This window comes from Pituophis catenifer, unplaced genomic scaffold (assembly GCF_029215685.1).
Source record: "Pituophis catenifer annectens isolate HBS135680 unplaced genomic scaffold, rPitCat1.0.hap2 SCAF_2, whole genome shotgun sequence".
NCBI lineage: Eukaryota > Metazoa > Chordata > Lepidosauria > Squamata > Colubridae > Pituophis > Pituophis catenifer.
Genome location: NW_027256882.1, coordinates 260,877,092 through 260,890,724, shown reverse-complemented (window position 1 = coordinate 260,890,724; position 13,633 = coordinate 260,877,092). Strand labels below are relative to the sequence as shown.

At 35.2% G+C, this 13,633-nt stretch overlaps 1 protein-coding gene across 1 annotated transcript in view; it reads right to left on the bottom strand.

The window, feature by feature from the left end:
• The window catches only part of FCHO2 (FCH and mu domain containing endocytic adaptor 2), a 67,703-nt gene that overhangs the window by 39,382 nt on the left and 14,688 nt on the right, over window positions 1-13,633 (bottom strand). Inside the window, exons 3-8 of the mRNA XM_070938809.1 lie at window positions 10,490-10,564; window positions 9,677-9,818; window positions 9,439-9,591; window positions 7,972-8,076; window positions 7,475-7,573; window positions 5,207-5,303 (exon numbers count right to left, since the gene is read on the bottom strand). Coding sequence (XP_070794910.1) covers window positions 5,207-5,303; window positions 7,475-7,573; window positions 7,972-8,076; window positions 9,439-9,591; window positions 9,677-9,818; window positions 10,490-10,564 — 671 coding nt within the window. The remainder of the gene's footprint in view (window positions 1-5,206; window positions 5,304-7,474; window positions 7,574-7,971; window positions 8,077-9,438; window positions 9,592-9,676; window positions 9,819-10,489; window positions 10,565-13,633) is intronic.

Here is a 13,633-nt window from a genome sequence, read left to right as displayed (position 1 = left end):
AATAAGAAGTCTTGAACATTCACAGATCTCATAAGTCACCTGTCACTTAATCAGTAACAGCTCTGAAACAGTTTGGTTTGAGAATGGGGTCATGGCAGGTCAATTTATACAATTGAAATACTCAGTTCAAATTAGACCAGTTGGAACATGTATCAAATATGTAAATAGAAAAAGAAAGAATATAATGGATGCTGAAAAAATGTAATTGGTGAACTGTTCTTGAATATTCTTAAAATGTATCAATAATAGAAAAAACTGTAGGCTTTCAAAACAATCACAAATCAAAGTGAAATACATTAAGCAAATATCAACCTGTAGGACTATTTTCAAAAGCAACCCCTACTTAAAAATAACATAAGTACTAAACTACTTCTTCATACATAAGAAAACTGAATGGCTGGTTTTAGAGTAAAACAAAAGATTCCCTGCCCAGCCCCCATCTCCTAGTAGGAAGTCATGCGTGAAAGGAGGACAATTTTCTCAAAACTACATATGCCTCACATGCTGCTTCAAAACCGCAAAGCTTTGCGTGTCTGGCTCAGTGCCAGTTGACAGCTCAGCTGGAAATCAATGCATATTCTATCCCTCTTGCAACATGTCACTTTTGAATTGTTTCTGCAGTAGAAAGTTTATTCAACCTCTTTCTCAAATGCAGTGGACCGACCATCATTCTGCTATTTAATCATAGTCGAACAAGTTATTTTTTTGACAGCACTAAAGCCAGAGTGCAGTTCCTAATGAACAGCTTGATACAAGTGGAATTTCAACTGTTTTAGTCTCAATTAATTTTGCTGTCAAAACAAATGACTGTTCCTAGTGTTTAGATGTAAAAGCTCAATCACAAAGGTTAATTTTGCATTATAAACACATACACAATCTTTCTGTTACTAACTCGTCATGCCACTTCATATTTAACCTTCAATACAAATATTGAAAACTGAAATTAAGAGAAATATTGCTAAATAAAAACCAAAACCACTGCTAAATGTACAATTATTCAATGTATAGTGTTCATATAATCATTATATAATTAGTTATTGAAAAAGTTAGCATATGAACAATATCATTTATATCATAAAATATTTAATAATGTATGAAAAGACAAAGGATCCTAACCATACTGTAAATTTGTTAACTTTTCTTCAGACTTTTTCTTTTGGTTTTCATTATTTTAGAAACCTAAAAAGTCATGTTCAGTTTATATAATTCCTTAATTTAAAAAAATTATCTACAAAAAAGGTTTCAGAGAGCTTATGAGTTATATTAGTCAATAGGTTGCAAAAATACTTTTGGGAAGTAACAAAAATATTTTTGCAGTAAAAACATGCACCGAACTTGAGCAAAGTAGGATACTATTTTCACAACATGCAGCCTACTGCATGATTTTCATAACATGCAGCCTTCTGAACACTCTCATGTGGCTTGTGGATTTTTTTAAAAAATTCAACAAATCTACTGTTGCCAAATGTCACCACTAGGACAAAATGTCACCATCACAGCCTAATTTTCCAAGCTATCTTTGTCCTAGAAAATCATATACCAACAGGTGCCTCCAACATCTCAAGGCTTCATTAACATTGCTAGCTGATCAGCGTGCCAGATATTCCTTTATGGCCCACTATTATTTTTAATATATTAATGTGGCCTTTTCCTTCTACCAGTTCAGCCTGCTCTAATGTGCTTTAGATGAGAAAATATGTCTTATTAAAAATACGTTTTTATCCTATACAGCCCCCACTCCAAGAAATTGAATTTAAACTGGAATTGTTTAGATCAGTCCATTAGCATTTCACTTCTAGCTGCCAGCTTCAAAATAAAGCCCCCCACCCCATATCACCACCACCCAGTGTTCCTTAGTACCTACTGGTTTTGAAACACTCTCCATGAATTATTAGATCTATCTATTCTGCCTACATCTACTCGACTTACAGCCAGTCATTTAACCTAAGCCTACTTATGACCCAGTTCCAAAACTCTGATGGCTGGCCTTCCCCTTCCCCCAGTCAAGTTGGGCGCTTGGCAACCAGCCTGCAATTACAGTTGTTTGCTGTGTCCTGCAATCATAGGACAAAATAGCAAGCAACAAGTTCACCTGTTCAACAAGTTCCTGTTCACCTCCGGACCTTCCGTAAAGCCCTGGAGACATTTTTATTTCATCAAGTCGGCCTAGCCTAAATGTTTTTTTAATTGGGATTTTAAATTTTATGGATTTGGGGTTTTAAATTGGGTAGCCAATGATTTAATTCTTTTAATTATCTTAACTTTTGCATTTGTATGTTTTTTAATTTTGGCTGTTCACCGCCCTGAGTCCCTTCTGGGAGAAGGGCGGTATACAAATTAAATAAATAAATAAATAAATAAATAAGATTGTCACAAAAAAGGTCGTAAAATTGAGCCAATTATGTGGGTGACATGATTTATAACTGTCATGACTGATGATCATGATGGGCAGGCTTCATTACGGTTGTAATTTAAGGATTACCTGTATTTATATGTGGGGGACAAGAATTCAAGGTAGAATGTATTCAGTCTCAACATAATATAGAGATATAAATGTGATGCAGTTTTATTAAACTTTGAAAGTTGACACTAGCTTTGACTAACTTTGATAATCAATAATAAATTAACTTGCAAAGTGTACACTTTTGAGAGCAGGCAACAGAATTTCATTTTTAATGTGTGCCAGGGTGCCCACAGGGAAAAAATGACAATAAAGGTTATCTTATCTTTAGAATAACAGAGTTGGAAGGGACCTTAGAGGTCTTCTAGTCCAACCCTGCTTAGGCAAGAAACCCTACACCACTTCAGACAAATGGTTATCTAATCTCTTCTTAAAAACTTACAACTTCTGGAGGCAAGTTGTTCCACTGATTAATTGTTCTGACTGTCAGGAAATTTCTCCTTAGTTCTAAATTGCTTCTCTCCTTGATTAGTTTCTACCCATTGCTTCTTGTTCTACCCTCAGGTGCTTTGGAGAATAGTTTGACTCCCTCTTCTTTGTGGCAACTTCTGAGATATCGGAACACTGCTATCGTGTTACCCCTAGCACTTCTTTTCATAAGACTAGACATATCCAGTTCCAGCAACCGTTATTTATATGTTTTATCCTTGAGTCCCCTAATAATCTTTGTTGCTCTTCTCTGCACTCTTTCTAGAGCCTCAACATCTTTTTTACATCGTGGCGACCAAAACTGGATGCAGTATTCCAAGTGTGGCCTTACCACAGCATTATAAAGTGGTATTAACACTTCATGTGATCTGATTCTATCCCTCTGAATATGCAGCTTAGAACTGTGTTGGCTTTTTTGGCAGCTGCAGTACACTGCTGGCTCATATTTAAGTGATTGTCCACTAGGACTCCAAGGTCCCTCTCACAGTTACTACTATTGAGCAAGGTACCATATATACTGTACCTGTGGATTTTTTAAAATTTATTTTTATACTGTTTTTAAGAGTAACCATGTTGTTTTTCCCTGCTCTGCTTTGGAAACCTCTCAGCTATTTTCCTCTCAGAGTTGTACCATGGGAGTAGGCTGAAAGGACTCTTCTTTCACAGCCGTGCCAAAGTACTTCTGGGCTGGGCATATTCAGTTTAATTTGACGGCAGCACTGAGGGCAATATAGTAGTGAGTAATAAAGCTAAAGTTGCTTGGCACAGAGGCATGCTTTGCCTGGAAAATACCACAGAAGAGTACCACCTGCCTTTGACAGCCTACTAAAAACTTCATACTGAAGGTCTTCTACAATGGACAGCTCTGCTAAGCACTATAAACAATTTCACAGCATGTGCCAGTGCATGCTAAAAATGTTGGATTGCTTTTGTGCACATGGCAAGCACAATCCCAAAACTGACGAGCTCACAAATACCTGGACCAAGATAACTGAAAAATGTCTTCCCCTGAAGTAGAGGGTCAAGCAATTGAAGGCTATCTGAATTGCTTTGTTGAAACAAATCAAGTAACCTCTATAAGGTTATATGCGAAGGAAAGAAGGAAGGAAGGAAGGAAGGAAGGAAGGAAGGAAGGAAGGAAGGAAGGAAGGAAGGAAGGAAGGAAGGAAAGAAGGAAGACAGGCAGGCAGGCATACTTTGAGTCTATTTTTCTACACAATAAATTTTAGGAACTCATTAGTTTCCAGATTCAATAAAATATGTTTAAATTAAAGAACATACAGTGGATTTTTAAATTAAATCTAAATGTTAATTTTATCTGGCCTGGATATAGGTACATTAAAAGTTGATCTTAAGACTGAGCCAATTTCATTTGAGGTAAATTGAATTAAAGGAGGATTGTCAGTGTACAAAGTATCAAGTTCAACTGTTTCTTAAAAATGAATTTTAACTGTTTAGCAATCCCTAAATTTTATTTTTTAAGTAGAATTATACACATGTAGAAAGTATATTTTATTTGTTCATTCAATTTATGTCTGCCCATCTGAAATACATGACTCTCAATGATTTACAACACTTAAAAGACTACATAAAACAGTTAGTTTAGTGTAGTGGTTAAGGCATACTGCTTCCAAAATTTTGCCAAGTAAACTGTAAGGATTAGCCCAGGTAGTCACCTGAATCAACACTGACTTGCAGGTCCTGAATGAATGAATGAATGAATGAATGAATGAATGAATGAATGAATGAATGAATGAATCAATCAATCAATCAATCAATCAATCAGAATGACTAAATAAACAAAACTCCCTTTTAATGACCATTTAGCCCCTATTTTTGTATAGAGTCGGGATGAATGGATGGATCTAAGCATTTACTAGCCAGATGTCCTTCCTGACAATTCACCGCCCCGAGTCCTTCGGGAGAGGGGGCGGTATAAAAATTTAATAAATAAATAAATAAATAAAATAAACATGGAGTTTGCAGCAGACATTCTTTCTTTGCGTCCTAGGAGAGAAACATCTAACACTACCTAGGATTGAAACTCTCAATCTTCCGAGTGGGGGGTGAGAGTCTTCACCACTAGACCACCACACTGCTTGAATGAATGAACAAAGGGTGTTATAAAAACCATATAACATCAGCAGCAGTCAAGTTTAAGAAACCAACAACTACAATCAATATAACCATTGAACAGATTTCTATTGTGCATCTGGATCAAAGCTGAATGGCAAAACCTTGTCTTCAATGGCCTTAAGAAAGCTATTTAAAAAAGAGTTACCAGTATATGAAAAAAAGAACCAAACAAAAACTCACCAGGTCTGTCTTTGCCTGTGCCTTTTAACTCAGCAAATTTTTGTATCAGACTTTCAACTGTTGTGTTTGCCATGTTATTTCTAAATTCTTCATGGACCTTTCAGGAAAAAAATAGTTCAGCTGAAGATTATTGAGCAATTTTAACACTGCAGAAGTTTAAAGATGAAAGAGAAAGGCTTTATAGCAGGTGTGTCCAACCCACAGCCCATGGGCTGCATGCAGCCCTGGACAGGTAGTAATGGGGCCCCACAAGATAATAATGAATATAAAAACATAAAGGACATGTTATTTAGATATATTAACTATATTATATATATTTATATGTAGCCCAAGACAGTTCTTCTTCACTCAATGCAGCCCAGGCAAGCTAAAAGGTTATAGTAATGAAATATGAAGGATTTATTCAGAGAAATGGTCTCTCCAAATATTCTGAATTTAAGATATTTTGATTTCAGTTTCTGTGAAAGACAGAGCCAGGCAACTTCATTCTCCATTTTTAAAAATATATTATTTTTTTTTTGATCATTAACTTTTGTTTTCTCTTCTAAATTTGAGAGATGGCCTCCATTCTGTATCTTTTTCTGTATCCTTGCTCTTTAACTGACCATATTTTTCAGACTATAAGACGCACCGGAGAATAAGACGTACCAAGATTTCGAAGAGGTAAACAAGAAAAAAAAAGTTTTTCCCCCTCCCTGGCCCCCCAGAGCACTTTGCAGGCCTCCCAAACCCTCTGTGCATCCCATTTTTGCGAAAAACAGGCCCGTTTTTTTTTGCAAAAATGGGGTGTGCAGAGGGCTTGGGAGGCCTGCAGAGTGCTCCTGGGGGCTGGGGAGGGCAAAAATGCGACACGTGGAGGGTTTGGGAAGCGAAAAAGGGGCATGCAGATGGTTTGAGAGCCCTGCAGAGTGCTCCTGGAGGCTGAGGAAGGCAAAAACATGACATGTTGGGGGTTTGGGAAGCCAAAAACAGGCTCGTTTTTCACAAAAACAGGGCATGCAGAGGGTTTGGGAGGCCTGCAGAGTGCTTCTGGGGGCTGGGGAGGGCAAAACATGATGCCCTCCCCAGCCCCCAGGAGCACTCTGGTGGGGTTGGGAGATCAAAAATGGGCCCATTTTTTGCAAAAATGGGGCATACAGAGGGTTTGGGAGGCCTGCAGAGTGCTCCTGGGGGCTGGGGAGGGCAAAAATGTCATTTTTGCAAAAACAGGCCTTTTTTGGCCTCCCAACCACCTCCCCCGCCACGGTTGCATTTTTGCCCTCCCCAGCCCCCAGGAGCACTCTGCAGGCCTCCCAAACCCTCTGTGCATCCTGTTTTTGTGAAAAATGGGCTTGTTTTTGGCTAAAACTGGACACGCGGGGTGGGGTTTCGGGAGGCCAAAAATGGCTACATTCGGTGTATAAGACACAGCAACATTTCCATCCTCTTTTACGGTGGAAAAAAGAGCGTCTTATACTCCGAAAAGTATGGTAATTCAAATGGTTTTTTTCCAGTTATTTTTCTCTTCATCTGTATAAACCTTTTTGATTTCTCCTTTTGTGGAGGTCAACATTTTTCAATTTATGTAAGTACTCTTGAATATTTTATATAATTGGGAACTTTTTTCTTGACATGGAAATCTTCCAAGAATTCTAAAAATGCTGTAGTATTTGATAGAAGTAATTTTTTAGCCCAAGTATTTATAAAAGTTAATTTAGCTAACTAGATATGGGTTAAATATGTTTTTGCTTATTTGTCACTGTAGTGTTATAATTAATATGAGGCAGCAGCTTCATTTCCCATGTTTGAATGATTGTATGATGAAAGTTTATTTTATGCCATATTTTCACTTATAGATAGAAAATTTCCCAGTGATCCAAAGGAAAGAATCACATGCTGGCTTCTGTCTCAGATGTTCTCTAAATATGATCAAGAAGCAATCACTAGTATTGCAACAACCAGAAATATAAAAAATTAATTATGCCTTTGAGAAAAATGAATTATTCACATTTTACTATTATTTATTGATAAAATATTTACTCCATATGTAAACTTTTTTCTTCTTATTCTAGATACAAAAATATTTAAATTTAAAATGTTTGTACATTGTATGATAAAAATATAATACAATATATTATAATGCAATATTTAAAAATTGCATACTTATCCCATTAAATCTTCCGAAATCATTTCAAACAAATATTAAGTACAAACCTTGATAAGATGGCAGTTCAGATATGAGACTCTTCAATTCAGAGTATGATTAATGAAACACAATCAATGACTCACCTCTCCAATCTGTAAATGAATTTCATTTATTGTACTTGAAAAACATTCTATAATTTCCTTCATATGGAAGAGATGCATTTCTTCAATATCTTGAAATTTCTGTAATAAAAAAATATTTTAATTTAATGTCAATGAAAAAGGTTTATGTTCAACAATTCTTCTCAAAAAGAACATTAATACATATAAAGAACAACCTGCCCAGATTTAAACATGTCCCCAGGGCTAGCATTTATGTGCAAACATTTTCTCTGAAACCCGATTACAAATAGTATTTATTCAACCTGGATTTTGTATTCTCTTCTATCAGACTCCTTGCAAAATGCTACAAAATAAAAAGGAGGAAAACTGTAAGGATGGAATAAAAATTAACCAAGGTTCTAGCTATTTTATATATATTGGGTAGGGTTCAGATTTAGATATGTTTAAAACAGACATTCTGATTCAGTGAATTTGCTTCATGATAACTTTCAATTTAACAAATTGGAGATGAAGCTTACCTGGGAAGTTTCATTCATCTTTTGTTCAAACTCAGATTTTGCTACAGCATATTTTTCTACATATAATTTGTACATTTCAGTAGCTTTCTTGGATTTTACTGCTGCCTAGACAAATCAGAGGGAGAAGGTATTTTATCATAAATTTAGTTCTGGCTGGTTTTGGGAGCAGAATTAGCCAGGATTGGTTAAGAGTCCTTGCTAATGCATAGGGATCCTAGAATTATAGATTACTCTGGGAGGTAAAAACAAAACAAAACAACATTCTGGAAGAAGGCAGTGACAAGCAACATCTGTATTATTACCAAGAAAAATACATTTGACAGTTGAGTTCAAGCAACCCTTTATTTTTCCTTACTAGTATTCAGTGGCTCTCAAAGTAAATATCAATTCTTACCATACATAACTCATAAAAAATTAACAGAATATCTAATATTTTAATAAAATATATAAAACAACTTTTTTCCCTGTAATAGTTTTATTATAACATATGTGAGAAAATGATTGTTCAATCTATTTTTTTTATTCCCATTAAAAATCTGTACTCTCAAATAGAAATAGGACAGCCCCACAGTTTAGGAAAAATATAAGTACTGAGGGTGAAGTAACTTCTGTTCCTCTTTTGGATTTCAGATGAACAATGGCCCCAAATAAAATACGCATTTCTAGAATTTGTCAAAGCTGAACAATTTATTTATTTATTTTTTAAAGATTCAAATTATGAATTACTGGCTACTTTGAGCTACCCTTAAAACGACGCTATAGTGCTCTACAGCATCGTTTTAAGGATAGCTCAAAGTAGCCAGTAATCCATAATTTGAATACCAGAACAACTAGACACAAGAACAGTTTTTTCCTGATCACCATCACCCTGCTAAACAAATAATTCCCTCAACACTGTCAAACTATTTATTAAGTCTGCATTACTATTAATCTTCTCATCATTCCCATCACCCATCTCCTTCCACTTATGACTGTATGACTGTAACTTTGTTGCTTGGATCCTTACGATTTATATTAATATTGATTCCTTATTGCTTATTTGTACCCTATGACTATTAAGTGTTATACCTTATGATTCTTGATGAACGTATCTTTTCTTTTATGTACAGTGAGAGCATATGCACCAAAGACAAATTCCTTGTGTGTCTAATCACACTTGGCCAATAAAAAATTATATTCTATTCTTTAAGACAATTGACTTATACAGTCCCCAGAATTGATAGTATACACTTTCAGGATACCACAACAAAATGTTTAAGTCAATGTTAAAAAAAATGTTAAAAACCTTTTGGGGAATAAAGTAGCAAAAATGATACATTTTGGCTTAAATGTTTGCTAATGTACAACTATTCCAGTAAGCAAACAACATGTCACACTTATCACTAATATTGTCTCACCTAGAAAAAAAAATCTGTAATTTTTCAGGCTGAAAAATGCAAAAACAAAAGAAAGGCTTAAAAAAGTTACCTTGTCTATTTCTCTCTGTGTTGCACCTTCTTTTTTCAAACGTTCTTGTTCCACACATTTTGAATTATAGTTTTCTTTTGCTTTTTGCAGTGCTTGGGTAATACTCTGAAAATTTTGAACTGCTTCCAAAGTCCCAGAAACTTCTTCCTTAGTCTGTTAAATGTCATACAGGTGTTAAATCCCACCAATTCACTATTTTATGTAAAACAATTAAAGAAAAATTAGGAATATATATAACCTTTTTATGAGCTTTTATTTGTTCATCTCCATATTTCTGCACTTCTTTTATTAGTTCTTGCAGCTTTCGAACAAGTTCTAGATGACAGCATGCTAGTTTTTCTGTTGATGATTTGAAAACATCCCAGACTGGTGCAAATGTCCTAAGAAGAAGTGAAAATGACAGTAGTTCAGTACCAAAATCATGTGAAAGGTAATATATTATGCAATGTTTTCCTACACTGTAGCATGTATTTTTAAAAAGATTCCTATTTAATTATTCCAGAAGCAAATATTGTGCTTACAGTTAGCCACCTAAATGTGGATAAGGTTAGAGTTGGATCTAACTCTCAAGAGTCAAGTATAATTGTCATACTTACTGCAATTCAATATAAATGAATACTCTGATCTTATTATTAAACTGAAAAAAAGTATCATTCACAGGATTTTCAAATGTCTTTACATTTATAGAACAGAATCCACAATAGTTACATGACTTAAATTCAGCAGTCTGTTATGGATATTGTAGAACTGATGTTGAAAGGCTTTCAAGTAGAGTTAAGGAAAGCAAGATCAACCTCAAGAATAGAGTCAGAATTTTTTTTTATTGTGAAACTTAGCATTGTATTCCTAGCAAGAATTCTAGCACTTGTAGATTCTGTTTCTTCCAGGTTTTCAGACAAGCACTATAATGCTGAAATTTCAAATATTAATGGGATTATTTTGAGAAAAACCGAAAAGCCACCCCAATGCTTTCAATCGGCCTTTCAATTATTTCTGATATTAAAACACAATCTGAATCAAGCTGTATTGCTATTAGACTCCATCAACTTACCCAATCTGTGAATAGTTACTTGCTGATTTGGCGAGCTTTGTCATTGACCTTGAATAGGCCTCCTCTATTGTAGCCCTATTAAGAAAAAAGAACAACCTTGTTTTGTTTGCTCAACAAAGTGCAACATCTATATTGTTCTTAGAATAATTAATTAAAACAGTAGTCACTAATTATATTAGTCCAACTCTTAATTGAGCTCAGTTAGAGGTAGTTTGGAGTAGTGGTTAAAGCATAAAAGCTAGAAACTCGAAGACTATGAGTTCTAGTTCTGCATGAGACAGTCAGCTGAGTAACCTTGGGCCACTCACTTTTTTTCTCAGTTCTAGATAGGAGGCAATGACAAATCACTTCTGCAAAAACCTTATCAAGAAAACTGCAGGGTCTTGTCCAGACAGTCTCTGAGAATCATACACGAATGGAAGAAAAAAGAGATCAACATCTCCACAACTATAAACTTTCCAAAGTACTAACATGCTAGAATAGTGTCATGGGCATGGAAAAAAACTCAGTTCTTTCCTTTAATGTGTAAAGAAAAGAAGCTTTGTCCTAGAATTTGAATGTTAAAAAAATTCATTTGCTTGCAAACAAAACACCAATCCAGGTTTTTTCTTCTAATCTCTGTTATTATGTCATCACGATTTTTCATCATAAAATTAGACTTAGTTTGTATTATTATGGTTGGTCACATAGTCAGCCAGATTATTTAGACTGGATTTGGCATTTTTATCCACCTAGCGAATTCTTCCCAAAGACCTGGGATAGGCAGATGTTTATTAATATTAAAGGTATTATCAGAGAATGTGAGGTATTCCAAGTAAATCTGCCTCTTACATTGACTGATGGTGATTTTGTCAATGCCAACAGTATTCAAATAGTGCTTCAGATATTTTGGGATTGAATACCAATGTTACTATTGGTACTGTCTTTACTTTCTTTGCCACAGTTGTCCTTCTATTTGCAGATCTTTATATTTTGTGATTTTCTCATTCTTTCTTCGTCTTTTTATGTTCACAACAATTGCCATTTTTTTAGCTTGTGTTGACCTTCATACTGGCTGAGTTCTTCCTAAAAACCTAGTATGCCATAATCTATTGGCATGGTACATGTGCATATCCAAGCAAATCAATTTCCATCTGTCAATTGCAAATCCAAGTGGCTTTTTGCAAGATGGAAATTTTGTCAATACACTAATTTTCTAAATGCAATCCAAGATTTTTTGTTATGCAGGGTAGGGATGGGGAAGAAGGGTAGGCTTTTTGAGAGGGGGAGGGGGAGGCAGGAGATCTGTGCACTGCTGAGCCTAGCTGGTCAAGGCTTTCTGGCCCCCTCAGTTGCAGTGTTCCCATAGTCTTGCCAGGTGCCCAAATTTCAGTCACATGAGCACAAGTATGCTGTAATGGTTGGAATTTCAGGCACAGTTTGAAAGTCCCTGCATTCAGGGCCATCATAATTTTGAATGGTCACTAAATAAGTGGTCATAAGGTGAGAACTACCTCATCATTTATATGTTGAAAATTATACCACCTCTTTTTTAAAAATTCCACAAAAACTTATTAATGAGTTTAAGCAGTAAGTAATAAAAACTGATAAAAGTACAAATATTCTTGCAATCCACTAAAGGATTTCAGCTCCCCTTGCACATAGAGGGGAAATTCTTTGGCAATCTACAAATTTTCAGAATTTCAGCTCTGTTTCTGCAGCTCACAGAAGGATATCAGCTTCCCTTCATCCTATTGACTGAGTCATTCTTTCTGCAGTCCGCTCTATGTTTAACAACCATCTCCTAATTCACAATTTGAAGATATGTTTCTTTTTTCTCACTGTCCATCTTTCACAACCATATGTAAGATTATTGTTTAAAGAATTCTGATCTTTCTGAATGGAATCTAAGATTGACATTCCCTCTTCATACTGAACATTTACCTGGATATTTTAAACTTAGGTTTTTACTTTAGCAAGTACTTAAGCTAAGTCTTCTTTCTTTTCGGCTAATAAAATATTATAATTTGCATATCTCTAATTCTTATGCTTTCAACCTCCAATATTGATTCCAGCTTTCATTTCCTCCATTCCCATATTTTTTTATAATATGTTCACTGTCTCATTCTTTACCCTAAAGGGGCTTTTACACATAATGAAATTTAAACTACGAAAATGTTGAAACTGGGAATAAGAGAATATTCCAATAGCAAACAGTAAACAAAACACCCATTGTACTGGCTCCAAACCTCATGAGGCAAAGAAATAAACAACACTGCTAGTTTGATAGCTAATCATTGTCCAAAGATAGAGGGCTGACTGATTCAATCTCTACTCCCTTCCCCCCCCCCCATGTGTGTGTGTGTGTGTATTCATCCATTTATCCTCCTACCCATTCATCTTAAACTTCATGAAGTAATACTGGCAGACTCCTCTTGAAAAAAAATTCAGACTGCCTTTTCTACCACCATAAGACTTTTTTCACATAGATTTTTTTTGGACTCCATCAGTCTTCTGAAACGGTTCTGAGGCTCATCTATCAGATATTGCCTGGTCAAAGATAGCAGCACGGAAAGTATGTAGATGATTTGATTATTTGTACTTGCAGCTAAGAGAAGCATCTGGAACATGTAAAGCATGTAATGGAAAGTCTCCACAAAGCTTATCTAATTCTTAACCTCTAGGTGTGCCCTTGGTTTCCAAGAAACAAAATACCTGGGATTTAGAATGGATACCCTTGTTAGACCAGATTCATTACTATAAAATAGGGGTGATTCATCTGGCTAGATTTCCTGAAATAAAGAAGTGAAAACCTTCTTAACTTTAATTTGGAGTTATTATAGATCATTCCCATAACTGTCTACCTTAAGGTGCAAATCCTTATATAGGGTTCCCAAACTTTCTCAGTTCACCACACTCTTAGTATTACAGCAATTCTTTCATGGGGCCCTTAGGCCAAATGAAACAGCTAACAGTTCTTTTTGTTAAACTGCTAGGTCAAAAGCATAAGTATTTATAACCTAACAACTGTTTCAAAAAATAGTACACATAAATTGAATTTTTTTTAAAAAAAAAATCATTCTTAAATAACCACAATTAATTAGTAATGGATGTACTTATTGTTTCCCATTCTCAAACCTGGAATTGCACTGAACATCACCACCT